Genomic DNA, 18,646 nt, shown 5'->3' on the forward strand with positions numbered 1-18,646 from the left:
CCCTAGCGTGTTGATTAATGTGCTGTAAGAGTAAGGTTCCAGCCAGAGGAACGCTGAGAGGAGACTTGGGTGACCTCAGCTCCAGGGGTGAAGGCTGAGTGGCCACGACCCTGCAGCCAGAGGTTACTGCTGCAGGAAGATCACCAGCTGTAGAAAGGGGGGTGTTGGGTTTCTGACATGAAAATCTCATCTATTTTGCTTATTTCTTCCCCCAGCTGAAATAATGCAGTTCAGTAAAGCACACCGCTCATTTTGCTCTTGCAGCCCTTACTCTTGCCCCATAACCTGCCGAGCTTGCTTCACAGCAGGAAGAAGGTGAACCTGAACTGCCCCGCAGCCGCTCGGAAAGGGCAGCCCGGGGCAGCGCTATCCAGTTGCCAGAGCTAAGCCGAAAGGAACTTGGTCAGCAGCCACTGCCGGCAGCAATAAACGGCCTCATGCTCCAGCCCCAGGGCGTTCGGTCTAGACAAAGGCCTTACCCGCATTCTTCTCAGTCGCCCTCTAGTGCCGCTGATGCAGCTTTGGTTTCGCTCCTATAACAAGAGGACTTCTAATAATAAAATAAAAAAAAAACCTCCAAGCCAGATTAACACAACCAAGAAACTAACCTCAGTGACTGCTTCACATCAAGGAAGGCTTGAACAGTCTCCAGAGAAAAGCTGCTGGAAACAGAATGAGCATCCTGAAAGTCTTTATGTATAGCTCAGGAGGGGAAGCAGTGAGCAGCTGCAGCATTACCACAGAGCTAAAGGAGCACAGACCAAAACCACCCCACCCAGGTCTGGAGGCTTGGCTGACTGACCCAAGCAGCCTGCACGCTCCTGAGCTGATGAGGCCCAGCTGTGCCACCTCAGCAAGGCTTCCACCTGAGAACACTCACCTGCCTGTGCCAGAATCCTTCTCCTCCATCTCCAGCATCCCCTTAAGCCTAGGGACCTGCACAGAAACCCTGATGCTAGGGGAAGGTGCCTCAGGTCCTCCAGCAGCACCCCAGCCTGCTGTTCACCCACCAGTGTGGGAACGCTCCTGACAGTGGTCAGGTAGTAGAGAAGGGATCACCTGTAGGTAAACACCTCTGCACAGATCCAACAGCTCGTTAGCACACCGTGACAGCAGCATTAAGTAATTCTCCAGAGGATTATTGCTCTGCACAACAGAACTTCAGGTCAGTTTATTTGAGAAAGTTGTATCTACATAGAAATACGTTAAGTACAGCACGGGCAGACCACTTCGCGATACCGAAGCAGCAGAACAGTCTTCAGGAAGAGAGACAAGTTGAAGTGTTTTCCTTCTTTCAGCCTTATGGTTCGGCGAAGTTTACCTCTACAGCAAACTTCTCGCTGTAAACTTTCCACGTTTTAGACTTGTGAGGATTATCCAGCTCATTCCTGGGGAGGTAGAGCCTGAAAGAAAGTGATTCAGTAGCACGTTTTAGGCCGTAAGATAGGCTTTTTCTTCAAGACAGTGAAGAAAACTTCACGTTCAGCCCTGGAATATTAAACATGCCCCAGATCTTAGATTCAGATAGACATGCACGGGGATTTGGATCTGAAGCAGTTTGAGAAACATAACACCAACCTGGCCGTTGGTGGTTTTCCCCCTGCCTAGAGCCCCAAGACAGAAGCTTGCTACAGCAGAATTAACGTTACCTCCAGCTGCAGCCCTTCTCACGGGATGCGTGTGGTAGGTTTAATAACTGGCTTTCCTAACGCCAGGCACTGGATTCAGTACTCAGTCAAGCTCAGCCACGTTCTCCCCTTTCAGTGCTTACTGAATTAATTTCTAGTGATCACCTGAGAGCACCAGCACAGCAGCTTTTGATACAGCCCAGCTGCAGAGCCAAGACAGCAGGTTTCTGTTTCTCCTGCCACTGCTTGGGTCTAACTGGGTACCTGCACCCAGGCTGCACGGTGCATTGCTGGCTCTGGGTATTCTGTTTAGAGTTATGAATACGGATTCATGGCTAACTCCTCATATTTTGATAGGAAGAATTAAATAACAATTGCTTGTCCTGTTCCAGTCATAGAAAGAACAGTAGTTATACCTAACTTGCCTGCTGAATTCAAGTTCCAGCCTCTGCCAGGTGTGCTGTAGAGGTTTGAGCAGTTCGTTATACCTTCGGAGTTCCAGTTAATTAACAATACTTCGAGTACTGGGAAACAGCCCAGTAGATTAAGCCGATTAAGACAAATCTCACATTTAAACCACCTCGCACAGTACAAGCGTGTGCCAACTGCAGGCTCACAAGTTAGGACTGAGGGTCAGAGATGCACACAGAAGCTATGACTGATTTCATTAGCCAGCTGTTCCAGCTCTCAGCACCACGTTTAGGAACCATCAGCCCTGCTCAGACACAAGAAGTTCCGATCTAAAGGCAGTCACTGTGCTCACTTACCTGTTATTTTCAATAAAGGAAGTGTTGAACCAGAAGAAAAACGGGCAGTTGTCATAGCCTTTTGGAAGATCCTAAAAGGAAAGGATCTGTTTAAGGACTCCATTTGGCAACAGGACTTGTTTTTAGAGATGAGCACCCAACCTGGCTCCAGCAGACTGGTTTAGAAAGCTACAGTGGCAGAACCAGTACACTTGAGAAGCCCAATATCACACCCAGATCACCATGCTCACTGAATTTGTTTCAGGACTAGGCCACTCAAACTAAATATGAAAGAGTAAGAGCCCCACGTTAGAAGCAGCAGGTACCCAACAAAGGTGTCTGTTGCTACAGCTGCTACAAAAGGCCACCCCACACAGCAGGAGCCACGGGGGAAGAAACACGTGGCCCCACAGAGCTGAGGTGGCCAAGACCAGCTGCAGTTCGCATTGCTGGCCCTCAAATTCAAGCGCCAGTCTTCACGCCGTTGTACTTACAGAATGGGATTCAAATCTGACTTTCACATCCCCGCTTATCACAGGGCTGTCTTCCAAGCCAATGACTACAGAGTCACTGTCAGCGTCAAAGAAGAGCTGGATACAGAACACACAAAACAAAATATTGCGTTTATGAAAAGCTACTGCAGGGACATAGGCCCAATGGATGGCAATTGGAAGTTACTTATTTGTGGTATAGAAATACAACAGCACTGCTAGAACAGCCACCAACAATTTCAGCTTCTCAGGTCAGAGTGACTTAAATATTTAAACAACTTTTAGGAAGCCTGCTACTACTTTGTAGTATTTTTTTCTATGGTTTAACAAAGCTTGGCTGTTTCACCTCAGAATTTCCAGTATCCATTTACTAGGGTACTTTTATGCCCAGTGTCTAACTTCTACAGGACAACAGTTTCAGGCAGCTGAGTCACAGAAGCTGAAAGCTGCCAGTTCCATAGTGTGCTCACCTTGCAGTTTCCTTGTGTTGCACAGACACATTCTAATACAACTTGCTTTCTCATTATTACCTGCACCTTCAAGTCAGTTCCGTTGCCTTTCCCAACTCCTAGGAAGAGGAGGAAAGTGTCGCATTATACCAGAGCACAAAACATCACCTGGAAACAAAGTGGTAATCAAAGCCAAGTGTATCACTCTCCCTGAGAACAGCCTTGTGAGGAAGGCCTTGCTACAGACTTTAGGGAACTCAAGACCTGAAAGCAACTCAAGCTTGAGTGGCTGAAAGCTGTGTGGAAGTAGCAGAGAATCCTACTGGTGGCTCAGGAACAGCACATGCAGAATACAGTTGCACCAACTGAAGAACAGCATTTTAGGCCCCCTAGCATGTGCTGTACTTCTAGTAGTCAGCCTTTCATCAAGGTTACCAGTACATATATACAGAAAGTTATAACAGGCTGAGAAGTGTTACCCACTAACCCTACGGATATAATTGATTCCCTTCCCAAAACAAGGCAGGCTGCATGTGAGCCATCATTTTAGCAGACACCCAGAAGGTGACAGAACACAAGGCAGCTGTACTCCAAAGGTTTGTGGAGTTGGTTTTTGCCTGTTTTTAATCTGTGCTATTTGAATTCTCATAACCCAGTAAGCCTACATTTTTAACATGACTTAGTAAGAGAGACAGAGTACAGAGATCAGCTACCTGTACCACAAAACCATTACGAAATAGAGAAGTGCCCAAATTCAAAAGTTCTTACCATGTATAGAGTAGATTTTGAGGTTTTTTATTTTGAGTTGTCTCTCTGGTGGGAGTTTGAAGTTATACTTGTTTTTCAGGATCTCATAATACCCAACATACCTACTCTGTAATGCAAAAAACCCAAACACATTATGCAGTTAACCCCATACAACCTAAGTCTAGGTAGAAGCAGGATTAAGTAGATCTGCTCCAAGTTCTTTGCTACCTCAAGTCTAAGGCTAACAAGAAATGAGTCTTGTTCTTTCCCTTTCACATTTCAAACAGCTGATTGTTAAAACTCTACACAAGTTCAACACCCGCATTTTTAAATTATTTAAATTTGGTGTTGTAAGAACAATTCTGTACTTTTGAGTTCAGCAAGAAGCAGGGAGCTTTTTTATCATAAGTTTAAACATTCTGCCTCTTAAAAAGCTCCAGGATGCTTCCATTTTGAAGAAGCACATACCGAGAGGTGGCTATACTTCCATTCAGTTTTGTACTGGTAACTATAATACCTCTAACCAACAGCTTCATCTCACAGAATGCAGTGAATTAAGATGAAGACATGGTCTGAGGCAATAGCACATTTTGTGTTTCCCTGTGAATGCTATTTTTAGAGGATGCATTCCTCCACCCAACCACAGCAGCACCATAGCCCTCCCCAGGCCAGGCTGCAGCCTCCAGCGCACTGCTGATGAGCAGCCCAGTTGTCTTCTAGGGTCATGCGTTCGTGAGGGTGGTCAAACACTGCAAAAGGTTACCCAGAGAGTTTGGGGGAGATGCTCTAAGTCTAACTGGACATCATCTTGGACAGCCTGCTCTAGCTCACCTTGCTTAAGCAGCAGGGTTGGACTAAACGTGCACTAAATGTGCTCCTTCCAGCCTTAAGAGGATTGTGAACCCAGGTACCAGTCCCATTTCACAATGTCATGGAATTAGTGCAAGGAATTACTTTAACAAGGGAAGGGAGAAGAATGCAATGAACCCTACTAATTGGCAATCTTCCAACCCCTAAAGAATGAGTGCAGGAAGCCCAAGAGTTAAGCATATAGTAGAAACAAGGCAGAACTGGGGCAGCTTCAGTGCTCACAAGGCTAGGATTGGTTTGGCTGCTGTTGCTGGACCTGCTCAGACTTACCTGGGATGGAGTTTCAACGCCTTGAAATTTGGTACTTGTGCTTCTGTCAGTTCTCCTCTCCCCAAAGTAGTCCAAACTTTCCTACATAGAAAGATTTTTAAGTGTTAAGACATTCATCCCACCACCATGCCCCTTCCTGAGCAGTGCATAGCAAACAAACTAGAACCATACCAGTCAACTCTAATAAATGAATACAAGTGAGGATACGCAATAGTTGTTGTGGTATCTTCTAGAAGGAGGCTTTTAACAACAATATAGAGTTACTAGTTAGGAAGTCAGGTATATTAACTCTCTCATCCCAAACTGAGAGCTAATAAAGCTCTCAGAAGGAAGAGAGATATATGCATATTAAGCAATTCCTACAGAGCCATATACGCTTCTCAAGGGGCCTGTGGCAGACAAAAACTGAGCATTAGTTTGCATCTCCACAACCCAAGCTCAGAGAACAGCAAGTTACAAGCTGATATACACTCTGCCCAAGCTACCTACAGTGATCAGGGCCTTCTGGAACCCAGGTTTTCAGGTCAAGACCCCACACTCCATATATCAAAGCAGAACACGCATCATTCCTGACTGCAGACTTGCTGGTCTTTCTTCCTTTTCCCCAAAAATATTTGGAAAGGCTTCTTGCAATCAAGAACTGCCTGTGGCCTTGTCTTGACATCTCACACCACTTGGAAGGAGAGTAGGGAGGAGAATTACACAAGACCACTTAAAGAGTGACACTGGCGTTAGTAGGGCATGTTCAGAAGGCACCCATAGCTTAAGACAAGTTGCTCAAGATCCTAGGTCTATTATGCCTCTAAAAGAAGCGCTTCAAAGTTGGCATCCTACATTACCAGTTCTTCCTGATCAAGAGTAGTCTTCAGAGATGAGTTTCCACATTAGCAGGAGTTGCAAAAAATTTTTAAAATGCAGGTTGTTTACACCATGCTTTTTTGTCTGTAGGCTTTTTACAGAGTATTAGGGCATTTCAGCAATTAATTAGATTCTAAAGAGGGTATTTGGAATATGGAAAGAACCAAAATAAAACTTAGTTTTTACCTTTGCACTCTCAAACTGGTCACTGTCTATTAGCCAAGTACAGACCATTGTTCCAGTTCTACCTGTAGTAAAAGCAGTAAGAGAGATTGAACTGTAAGACTTGGGGGATTATTTGTGAAAAATGAAGTTGTAACTATTAAAATAGAGATAATGGGAGATGGGGGTCACTGGAGTAGTCAAGTGTCAGACTAAAGCACTGGCAACACCAGTTTAAGTCGCAAGAGTTACTTCTCTGCTCCAGTTTTTGCCCAACCCTACTAAGTAGGGCAATAAGACTTCTAGCACAGAGGTCCCGGTATTGTCTCGGTATTGAATTCAAGTCTGAGGTCATCACCCCCTCCCTACACTTGTTCTCCAGGTAGCTTCAGTGTTCAGTTTGGGAAATACAGCTTAGGAGGCTTTACAACTGTGGGAAAAACCCTTCTGCAACCATCTGCTTCAAGCCAAGTATCCGTAGCATTTGTAGCAGTAACAGCAGGTGGCTGGAGATGTGGCAGATGTTTGCAGGGTCGTTTGGCTTATTTGCACAGCTATCCATGCACTTCAGCAGCTCCTGAGCTACTGAGGGTTGCAGATAGCACTCATGGACCAGTTCGTGTGCAATAGCTTGCACAAGCCCGCCCCCACAACACTGTATTATGCTTTCTCACGATACCTTGTTTCTTATGTGTCTTAAATCAGGATTCAGCAGCACCTAGGCCATTTCCACAGAAATTCAGAAGCCTGAGGTATATTACAGTGCAGGATATTCAGCATGGGTGACTAGGTAGCAGAGCTAGAGCAGCTGCTTAACAATTACTAGTAGCAGCCTTGGTAGCTCCCTGTCCCCAGTCCCTCCTGGCAGGAGTCAGAACAGCAGAATTTGCCAAGTTACCCTAAACCCACTTTATGCCATGGTTTAGGACTACACTTTCTTATCCTAATATTTTTAATGTACGTATCATTTGTGGCATGCATGCATTAGACATGACAAGTCTTACCCTTGCCTCCTTTACAGTGAATTGCTATGATGTTCTTTTCATCTTGACTCATCCATTCACGGACACTGGCAGTGAACTTCAGCATGTCCCTAGATAAGAGGAAGACGAGCGTGGTGTCAGTAAGCACCCACGGAGAGCTACCACAACGCAAGTATTTCTTGCCAAGACTCACTGTATTGTTGGGACATTGTGGTCATCGATGAAAATCCTTTCCACCCTATAGTGGAAGTACTTGGGGTCATAGCCTTTTTCACCTATAAAGAAAATCTGGGAGTTATGCCAGGGAGGGGAATGGGCTTGGAACAGAGTTGGATATGACACAAGACCACCGGTCTAAGCTTGTACCAGTGTTTTAAGTACTTTTTAAAAATTACTTTTGATAGAAAGTTCCTGAAGATCTAGTATTGCCACCAACATACCCTAAAGAGATGTTTATCTGTTTTTCAGTACAGTCAAGCAACTAAGCATACTTACTGCAGAGATTGTAGACTTTATAATGGTCTGCATGCTTGGTGTCCAGAAATCTTGCAACCTCCTATAGCAATAGTAAGATACAAGTTCTGAGTAGCTTGCGTAACTCCTTATTTCCATGGCCACCTCATTCCCCATCCCCAAGGTGAAGTCAGCGAGTATATTTATGATCAGCTCTTGAACAACAGAGCTTTTCAGCCCAGTAGTTCTGATTCCTATCTAGTGTAAAAGCACCATGACCAAGTTCCTGGCCCTACATACTTAGGTTTCTAAGACATCAGGCAGAAGAGCTCTGTAAAAGGGACTTCATGTCTAATTTAAGATTTAGACATTAGAAGTATTTAATGCAGACATTTGAAGTGTTTTTAATCTGAGTAGATCACTCATATGACTCACACTATTACTGGCCTGGGACAGAATTGATTTGGTTTTGATAATTTTCCCCAAGAAACAGACATCAGATGACCAGTGAGTCCACAACACAAGATGCATCTCACTTGGCTCAGCCGAGAGACTACAATACAAGCAGTGCAGCACAGTGGAGATGACCATTTAAATACTCCAGCCAGCTAAATCAGCAGGACTAGGGCTGAGTTGGTAATCTAGTCCACATGCAAGCTAGTGGAAACCTTGAAGTGAAACTGTTCAGAAACACTGAACTTGACAATGAGAGATTTTTACCTTTATAGGGTTCCTGTAGAAAGACTGCTTCCCAGAAGATGGAAATGACATTGCAATAACACGATCTGTGGAGAAGACAGCGATCAGGTGTAATACCAGGGAGACAGACCCTCTCCAAACATAGGCACTACATGACAGAGGGCATGTTATCATGAAGTAACTGACTCCCACCCTAGTTAGGAAAGCCTCCTACCCATTTCCAAGAGGTTTTGTTCTGCATTTTGCATAGCTAGAGCAGGGCACCAGGCCTTCCTGAAGCATAAGCTATCATTAACCAGGCAGCATAGAACTGGAGGCAAACACACTAAATCAATCAATAGCTTCTTAGCTCTGGTTCCCTACACCTCAGAAGGATTTCTATACAGCATGTACACCCACCCTACCAGGAGGTTAACCCTTGAGAAGAACAGGGTTAGAAACTGATTTCAAACTCCTAAAGAAAAGGAGTAGGCTTGATTTGAATTCATATTTAAGTTTCAGTAGTCTGCTGAAAGAGTTGTGTTTCATACAAAGCACTCAGTGTTAGCAGGATGTAACATGCTGCGAAATATCATTTGTTGCTACAGGACTTCTACAAACCAGTAATGTAAGTGAGATCCAGATCAAAGCCATCTTTCATATAGCGCCTTTTGTTTTCAGAGACCTGTGAAAAAGGAGCAGAGTCAGTCTTCCTAAACACCACCACAAGGCAGCACTTGTTGATTATTACTAGGAAAAAAAAAAAAAAAACATCTGGACTTCCTTAACTTGAAGGAAGGAAGTTAAGGGCAGCGTAACCAGGACTGTTTATTCCTGTGTAAGGGGTTGGGCTTGAAGCTCCAACAATCACTTCAGTGCCCTGCTGGTGGTAACAGAGGCATTTACAATGGATAGGGCTTCGATACAGCTAAGCTATTTTGTTTTCACCTCAAATAAGTGCCAGAAGCATTAAAAATCTCCAACCTGCCCATGTATGATGGAAAACAGCCTGTGTACCACACAAGCCAGTAATTATCAAATCAAGACACACGACGGTGTCCCAATCCCTGACACACCGGTCTTCCAGGTCAAGGAGCTGCTTGCTCAAGCAGAGGCAGGCATTGCTAGCTACACTGAAATAGAAAGCGTAACCCCAAAACCCTGCCAGAGACACAAAAACAACACGTTGCTTCTGTAGTAGTATTAGTTTCAGACCAACACACTGTGAGCAGTCTTGTTGCTCACTATTGATGGCTTCCTGGAGAGAAAAATAATTAAAAATAACTAGATTTATTACTAGGCCAACTTACCATTCTCCTGGTCACCACTTCAAGCTGCTTCTTTTGGGAGGCCAGGCGAAATATTCGAATTAAGATGACAATTCTCAGAACTCGAAAGAGAGCGACCATTCTAGATGAGAGATTCACCATAAAAAGACATTACTACATTTAGATGCAAAACTTAAAGCTATTTAAAAGTTATTTCAGAGGTAGATAGTTTTGTTTCACTTATCGAACTAGGACCTCCCACGTTGATTTTGGTAAGAAGGGTGACACAAGGCTTGAAGTATACCATAGTTTTATTGTTAAGGGTTTTGGGGATACAAATTTCAAACACGAAACAAGACTAGGAAGCACCCCTACTTGCTGGAATAGATTTTTCCCAGTATCTCTGCCCAGCAAGCAGTAAGTTCTTTTGACACTGCTACTGTTACTATCCCTACGTTGCTGTTCCTTCAAGCTTATTCTTAAAATGTACTCTTAAAGTGGAACCAGACACGAAAAACAGCTGAAAAGAGAAGCTGAACAAGCCAGACATCATGCCTTGAGTAGGTAACCTGAGAACAGAGCAGTTTATAAGCCTTTTGTTTAATCATTCAGTAACTTGAACAAGTTATGTTGAGAAACTTTGTACTGCCGTTGGACTTTGAATCTGGCAAGATGCTCATGTGAGTAGCTCTACAGAGACAACCTGAGTAAGGGCAGCTGCTTTGGGATACCCTTAGTGAGTAGTGTCAACCAGCATTTGTTCCTTAAGGAGGTATGAGCATATAGTTTAAGGAGCACACACGTGTTTTAGGCCCTGATATACCTAGGTAAGGATACTTAGGTGAATACCTACAGTGAGGGGGGGGAAAAGTGTTATGGAAGCTTTATTCCATCACCTCTGGTTGAAAACAGAGTACTCTCCACTGAAGTAGAGCTTGTCAGAAGCCAGCATGACACAGTTGATCTGGACACCTGGAGCTGAATTTCAGTTTCTCCCCAGCTCACTCCTAGCCCAAGATCACCCTGCTGTTGTTTCAGGAGAGTTGCCTTGAGCAAGCAGCCAGGCAAGGACAAGCCAGCACTGCAGTGAAGACTCCAGAGCCCCTCTCCTCAGCCCGAGCCACCGCTGCAAGAAGTAGCTCTGCAGGATACCAGCAGCTTGCCTTCTGCCCTTCACAGAGCCAGCTAGTTAGGCATTAACTCCCAAACTGATACAAAAGGATACTTGAGGAATAAGGCTGTGTAAGTCAGCAGACAGCTCATCCCAATCCACACCCAGCTAGACCAGGTCAGGAAAAGACACCACATCGCTCCATCAGGGGATGTTACCTCTATGGACTGCCACACAAATTCTCATCCACATAAAAATTGCTCAGCCTAGCTCTTCTGAGATTTAAGTGCCTTAGTTAAATGCTTTACAGCTACTGTTTGCATCTGAATCAAGGGCTGCAAGGAAAGAAGAGTACGAAAAACATGTAGGCTACTATAAGTTAGAGGATTAGGTGGGAAGGGAAGGCTGTCTTTTCTTCAAAGTCTGATATTTGGCCAGTTCTGAAATACCTTCTAGTGCCAGGTGGTAATGCTTTGGTCTGCACAGAACTAAGAGCCTTTAACAAAAGCGTTATAGAAGGCCTCAAGAGTCGCATGGATGAGACAGTAGGTCTCAGCTGAGTATCTTTTAAGAACATAAAAAAAAATAAAAAATAAAAAATAAAACCACCTTGTGGGATGCTGGGCCTGTACAAAACCCTCTCCAAATTCAGCAGGTACAAGGGATTTGCACACGCCAACATCCAGCAGGAAGAATCAATGCAGGATCAGGCTTACTACTAACAGCCCAGGACTCCATAAGGAAAAAATATTCTTTAGAAAGCTGTGGGCAGAGATATGCCATTCAGCTCAGGCTGGTGTTTAATAAGCGTTTCTTCTAGAGGAATGTTTCCCACCTTGTACCCACTAAATTTTTTGTTTTGTGTTGTTTTTTCTTAAAACACCGCTACTTCTTTCCCTGGTTGGTGCAAGGGTCTCACTGTAATCCAAACTCAGTGCAGATGAGTAGTTGAGAGGCGCATTCCTGTCTCCATCAGGAACAGTTAAATCTTTCTATCCTTTAGAAGCCTGTACTGTGAAATCCTATCAGAGCCATATTTGTGCTCTAGCATGCACTCAGCCAGCTTAGATATGCCCAAGAAAATTCTTAGACTCCTGTCAAGAAGAGAGCTCACATCTAACAGTTGTGGTACCGTTCTTACCTTGGCATCTGATCCGTCGCAGCGAGGTCTGAGAAGGAGTAGGTCAGGTTAATTAACAGAGTGCCCACTACTATGAATGCATCCAAAACATTCAGTTTGGACCGGAAATAGTTCCTGAAGCTGAAACAAAGGAGAGAGTCAGACAAACACCCCTACGGATGGCAACAAATTTTGAAACCCATGTTCAGGAAGGAAAGAGCCTATATAAAGCTACTGCTGGAGACAAGCTCTTCTGAAGCACTTCAGAACACTAAGCACTGAAGACCCATTAAGGAAATACACCAGGTCTACAATGAATGAGTTATATCAAGAACGGCAGTTTCCAAGTGTTTACTTGTCTCAGAAGCTTTTTACAGGTTAGCCTATACAACGGTAACAGCCAATAAAAGATAACCATAAGTTTAGCCTAAGGGCCAGCCACACTCACAGCCCCAAGCTCAAAGTTTTGCTTCCTTACTAGCTTGAGGATTTGCCACACTGAATTCATCTTTGCCAAGGCCTTACCCTGCAACAAACACCCTCATGAGAACATCGACGAGGAAGAAGAGTGCTATAGCCAGGGAAATGCCTTCGAGAATCTCCCTAATGCCCCTTTTCTTCTCAGGGAGAGCCAGATCCATAATCACAACAACAATGTCCACAATGATAAGCACAACTCCAAATACCCTGAAAAAAAAAATACAAGTCAACTTGATAAGAAGGAAAGAAATATTGACATTTATAGACTGGAGAGCACAAACCCTGATTTTTTATTTTAAGCTGGTCCAACTGTGGGTTCTCATGCGTGTGTGTATATATAAAATAAAAATAAAATCAAGGCCTGCTTGTATGAAGAGCCAAAGGATTCAAATCACACTTTCTGAAGTGATTTGCAGAGTACAACATCCACATGGAACTGGTGTGGTTGCTGCAGACTCAGCTGTAGTTATTCACCAGTAATTCCACAGCTATCCAGAAGTGGCACAAACCTGAATACTTTAAGGCATAGAAGCTTCAGCTTGTCCTCCAGCATATTGACCTTCCCTCCCACTTATGAGGGAATGCAGTTCCTTAGAAGTAACTATATTTTAATTCCGTACTTCCCAGGAACAACTGGCTGGAGTCCCTATTGCTTAAGGAGTTCTCCAAGTTCTTGCACTAGAAATAAAGACTACTTCCACCCCTCCCATATCATTACAAGGCGGATGCTTTACCTGAATCCAAACGACATCACAAATGGGGAAATTTTTCTCCTAATAGTACTGCAAGAGAAGAGAACCAGCATCAAGACAAGGGACATTTTGCTACAGGTTTAACTACAATAGCACTGGTACTGAAGTTCATTCCTTTGGTTTCAGAGTTCTGTATCCAAGATTTAAGAGATTTTTTTCAGTTGCATTCATGAAATATGTTAAGGCAGTATTTGAAGACAACACTTTTGTCATTTGAACAAGAGAATATTTATCAGCTACAAACCCTAGAAACTCAGCAAATTGACAACACTATTCAGTGTCACAGCTCCAGTGACACTACAAGTCTGGCCCAGCGTCCAGTAACAAGCTTCAAGTAGATTCACATAGCAGCTATTGATCAAGAGGAAGATTAAAGCATAATCATCTCTTAAAGAGTCTTGATCAAGATATCAGTTTATTGTATCAGAAGGAGATGATTTCTCTTCAGGCCTGGGAAAAAGCACCTGTTAACAGATTCACTGTCATCTCTGTGCTCTTAGAGCATGAGGAAGACAAATCTCTCTTCTACCTTTAGAAGAAAATCAGTTTGTTCTTTCAGGTCAAAGACCAGTACCTCTTAAATGAGGTACCGCAGCCAAATGCTTCCAGTTTGGAATTCTGTTCAGCCCTAGCAGGGTTGTAGCTAAGGAAGACTACTTGTTGCCTGGTCAGTGTGCTCTAAGCCTTCTGGTTTAAGGCTAGACCTTTGCAGAGCTACATCTCATTAGCTGAACAAATCACTTGAGGCTATACAACAAGAATTAACATAAAAGCCTCCACCTGCATACCCCAAGCTCTGATGGTTTAAACAGATTAGTTACCAGCATACTGCCAGTCTGCTAACCTAGGGGTTACTTTACTACCATAAGCACTGAGTTTTCTTTGCCACTTAAAATACCTCCTCCAAATATCTCATTAACAGTAGGACCTACTGAAAAAGTTCTGACACAAGAAGAATCTGCCAGAATTTTGTCAGTACTGTGACATTTGTCCTCCTTCTCTGTTATACACAGTCACTGTACTTCCCTCCCCGCCCACCCCATTGGCGATACCACGGTTACAGGAAGTATTAATCAGTTCAATAATGTATATTGCACCCCAGTTATCCTATCTGAGCTACCCTTTTTCCTCTAGGATCGTTTGAGCATTACATTTCACTTGGTACATACACTGAATTAGTGAGTTAACCTTAAGACAAGACTGAGCATCTTTGAAGCAAAGTGGAAGCATCTCGCTGGGCTCACTGAGTTAGCTCACATTTCTCATTATTTCAAGTTTGAAGTCCAAAAATATGAACCAGCAGACACCCACATCTTTAAGCAGGTTGCAGTAGCCACTTTTCCTGTCTAAGTCAAGGATGCAATAGCAGGCCTCATCTTCAAGGCAGCCTAGCACATAGATATTAGGTATAAATGTGAGGAGAACCTGCTAAGGAAAGCACTGCAATAGTTATACTAACAGTTGGTGGTTTTGTCTTCATCCAACAAATCCTGCAGTGTAAATACAGCAGGTACACCAAGACTTCAGCTTCCACAACCTAAGGACAAGCACCTTTATTAGGCACACACTAAAAAGGCTAAATAAATAACACACCAATGCTTCAAGAACAGTAAGTCACTAGCGTGTTTAGACAGCTCAATCTTGAAGGCATAATCCTTCCCAGTTGCCCCAGATCCTCATTCACCTCATTCTCTGAGCAGCATTGGTTCTTCTGTGCTCCCCCAGGTTCACTTCTTTGGGAAAGTTCATGCACTGCAGTTTAAACTTGCCATTTTCCATTATCTGATATATTTGTGGCTAACTCCTGCACGGAGATTTCATCTCCATAAGCATGAAGCAGCTTCCTGAAGTTGCTTGCTGCTATTATGTACTAGAACAAGTGTCAGTATCAAGTGGTGTAATGCTCTGAGTATCAAGATAAATATCAAGGCATCAGTAGCAAGATAAGTAAGGCTTATCTCTTACTTCAGCAAGCCATCTGCTTTCTCATTTTGGTTCAGACATTTTCACTTTTGGGGATAAACAAGGCATTTAGTATTCCATTAGCTTACTTGGAACAGCTGTCCTGTTCATTATCCTCGTCACGACCATCATCAATCTTTATCGTGGGCTCCTCTGCTGTTGGAGAGCTGGCAAAGGAAGAGCACAAGTCACATACCAATACAGGTCTCAGCTTTATACATTGCTACCCTTCGTTATTCCAGAACCAGTAACATTAACTACTGTTAACAGTAACATTAACTACTGAGCAGTGAGAACAGCAGCCAGGGCCAGAGCACATGAACAACACCAAGGGAAGAAAGGCTTCCCATATGTCGTTACAGCAGAAACCTTTGGCTTGTGCTGACCTAGCTCCACTTAGCAATCCATCTTTCAAAAGTTTTTCTTTAGGGGAAGGAAAGGAAGACGTTTGTGTTCAGCAACAGGATAAAGGGCTTTGAAGTCAGGCATCCCAGAGTCTACTGAGGCCTTTAGAGTCCAGTCCAGACTCTGGAATTGCTAGAAACATGCATATGCAAAATTACTTTGCAGAGTCCAGAAAATATTGATGTTGTTACAGTAGACTACTTGTTCAGAGAATGAATGCATGCTAGGAGAAGCCATAGCACAGAGGTGTTTTTGTGCAGAGCAGGATACCAAACCGGAAACTGCAAGAGCAGGGCAGCAGCTGAGCTAGTGCTGGAGCAGCATTTTTTTCTTGGCAGGGCTGCTTACCATAGCTTCCTTAACAGGGTCTCTTTGGATCAAGATATTTTTTAGCCACCTGAAGAGCCTTAAAGGTCACAGGATGATCCAAACCCAAGAATTTGGATTTTAACCTTCTATATAGAAATACTATGCTATATAATAGCACGGCCACAGTGTTTGCTGTGGCTCTGCCTCTGGCATCATTACTACTTGCGCAGGAGCAACTGTATACAAACTATTTTCCAGCTCCAGTATCCTCGCTCTGTTCCTAGAAAGGGAGCAAAGCTCTGTAAATATACAGCTATGCAGTTTTCCTTCTCAGCTGTTCTTACAAGACATTCACTGTGGAGTTATCCACATAGTATAGAGCAGAAATGTTTCACTTATTAAAAGAGGTTTCTGCTGCTACAGCACTTTTGCTGCAGACCACTTGTTCGTCCTTGAAGACACGTGAAAGGCACTGAATGCCAGCTTGTTATCCTCTACTGTGAGAAAAAAGCCCAATAAGAATGAGCAGTAGTAGTGTTTTGGGTTAGGAGGACAATCTTCAGCACATGAAGAAAACAGAAACCAAGGACAAGCACACTGTTTTCACTGTGCTCTCACGCAGTGGTTCAGTTCTGGATAACGCTTTCCTAAGAGGGAGTTTGTTTTACTGAGCACTCTACACCCACCTGTTGCCCAAGCTAAAGCAAGCTCTCTGCCACAAGCTACTACATCTAGTCTTTAAACACTAGGGTAGAAGACAAAGAAGAGGGCATACTAGAAGAACCTAACTTCTATCCACACACTATCCAAAGAGAGCATAAGCTTCTTTAACTACTCACAGCTGAAGAGAACTTGAGACTTGTAAGGATAGCAGAGCCAGACCCTACCTTTAAGATACCTGGACAGTGGCTTCCAGAGGCAAGAAGAAAGCAAGACCTACTGCCCCGTGCTTAACTCTACCAGTGCCTATACTCCTTTAATAAAGTTTTTAACCTGTAAATAAAGATTGTCAAAAAAATTGACTTCTTGTAAGAAGTTAATCACAAGAATATATTTCTCTCATATGTAGCACTCCTCTCAAACAGCAGTATTTTAAGGAAGGAGAAAAAAATGGAAACCATACAGTATATAAACTTCAAGCCTCCTCTTTGCTATGATCAGAGCATCAAGAAACCAGGCAGAAGACTGCACACAGCACACGTGAGCTCCGAGCTCACACACCAATGCAGCTCGTTTCACTCACCTTGAGGCTTCTTTGAGCTCCGACCCTTGTTCATACCTCACAGTCGTCATTTTGTTTCTGTTGTCGCTCTGCTGGTCTTAGGAGAAGCACATCTAAACAGAGAGAGACCCGTACAGGCAACAGTGAGCACCAGCACCTGTGCCTACAAGTAGCTTTCACTGATGTTACTGCAGGACAGGCTCCTGCTTCCTTCCCACCTCTTTTTCCTCACAGAGGAGGAAACACAGCCGTGAGGGAGCGCTGCAGGGATGCCCACAGCCCCCCTGACCTACCTGCACCCCCTCAACCCCAAGGGAGGGATGGAGCCACGGGCACGGTGGGTGAGGGTCTCCTCGCTGAGGGGAGCAGCTCCCCGGGCAGAATATGGCCCCACAGGAGGGGATGGAGGGAGAAAGGGAGGGATAAAAGGAGGGAGGGAGCCCCCCGGGAGCCCCCCGCCGCCCTCACCTCAGCGAAGCCTCCCGCCTCCCCAGCTCAAAGCCGAGCCCGCCCGCGGACTCAGCGGAAAATTGCGTTAAACTTCCTGAGGCTCGGCCTCGCCTCCCCGTCCCCTCTCCTCCTCCGCCCCTTCCCCACTCACCCGCTGAGGCGAGGCCGGGCTCTGGGGGCACGCTCCAGCCCCCCCACACCCCGGATCAAATGGGGCCGGGCCGGGCCCGCCCGCTGCCATGGCGACGGCCCCGCCGCCCGCCTCCCCTCAGCCCCTCCATGGCCGCGGCGAGCCGGGCCCGGCCGCTTCCCCCCCTCCGAGCCCCTCCGGAGCCTCGGGGACCCCCCGGCACGGCCCTAGGAGGGGGCACAGCCCGCGGGGAATGGGGCGAGCTCGGTCCTGCCAGCCCGTCCCGTCAGCCGCTGGCACCCCGTGCCCGCTCCCACACCGTGTCACCCCACACCGTGTCGCCCCACAGCCGCTCGCCCTGCACCGGGTCACCTCACCGCCTGTCACCCACCGCCTGTCATCCCCCGCCGTGTCACCCCACACCGTGTCACCCACCCTTTCTTTCCGCGGCCGGGTTCCTGCAGCGCGCCCAGCAGCAGGGGGAGCTCAAAGAGAGCGATTCGGGTCGGCTCCCGCAGACTGAGGGCTGGCAGGTGTGGCAGGCAGCAGCCCCAGCCCTCATGGAGCCATTTGGGATGGAAAAGACCTTCAAGATTATCTGGTCCAACCATCCCCTGCCACCAGTGTCACCCACTAAACCATGTCCCCAGGCACCATGTCCAACCTCTCCTTGAACACCCCCAGGGACGGTGACTCCCCCACCTCCCTGGGCAACCCGTCCCAGTGCCTGACTGCTCTTTCTGAGCAGAAATGTCTCCTCATTGCCAGCCTGAACCTCCCCTGGCACAACTTGAGGCCATTCCCTCTGGTCCTGTCACTGGTTACCTGTGATCAGAAGCCGACCCCCAGCTCCCCACCCCTTCCTTTCAGGCAGCTGCAGAGAGCAATGAGGTCTCCCCTGAGCCTCCTCTTCCCCAGCCCAAACACCCCCAGCTCCCTCAGCCGCTCCTCACAGTCCTTGTGCTCCAGGCCCTTCACCAGCTTCGTAGCCCTGCTCTGGACGCGCTCCAGGGCCTCGATGTCCTCCTTGTAGTGAGGGGCCCGAAAATGAACACAGCACTCAATTATTTTTAAAGTTGTTGCCTTTCTAATACATGTTTTA

At 45.5% G+C, this 18,646-nt stretch overlaps 1 protein-coding gene across 1 annotated transcript; it reads right to left on the reverse strand.

The window, feature by feature from the left end:
- Window positions 1-1,300: 1,300 nt before the first annotated feature.
- TPTE2 (transmembrane phosphoinositide 3-phosphatase and tensin homolog 2) lies at window positions 1,301-17,035 on the reverse strand (the record flags this gene model as incomplete). Its single annotated transcript, XM_084289992.1, has 18 exons — window positions 1,301-1,403; window positions 2,396-2,466; window positions 2,869-2,964; window positions 3,336-3,433; window positions 4,083-4,188; window positions 5,202-5,282; window positions 6,246-6,307; window positions 7,226-7,314; window positions 7,398-7,479; window positions 7,700-7,760; window positions 8,378-8,442; window positions 8,957-9,020; window positions 9,646-9,745; window positions 11,856-11,975; window positions 12,360-12,521; window positions 13,049-13,096; window positions 15,118-15,195; window positions 16,986-17,035. 18 exons carry the CDS (start codon window positions 17,033-17,035, stop codon window positions 1,301-1,303), a joined length of 1,536 nt encoding a protein of 511 aa, XP_084146118.1.
- Between the last annotated feature and the right edge of the window lie 1,611 nt (window positions 17,036-18,646).

Source organism: Netta rufina, assembly GCF_964035555.1.
Source record: "Netta rufina genome assembly, chromosome: 1".
In the NCBI taxonomy this organism is placed as follows: domain Eukaryota; kingdom Metazoa; phylum Chordata; class Aves; order Anseriformes; family Anatidae; genus Netta; species Netta rufina.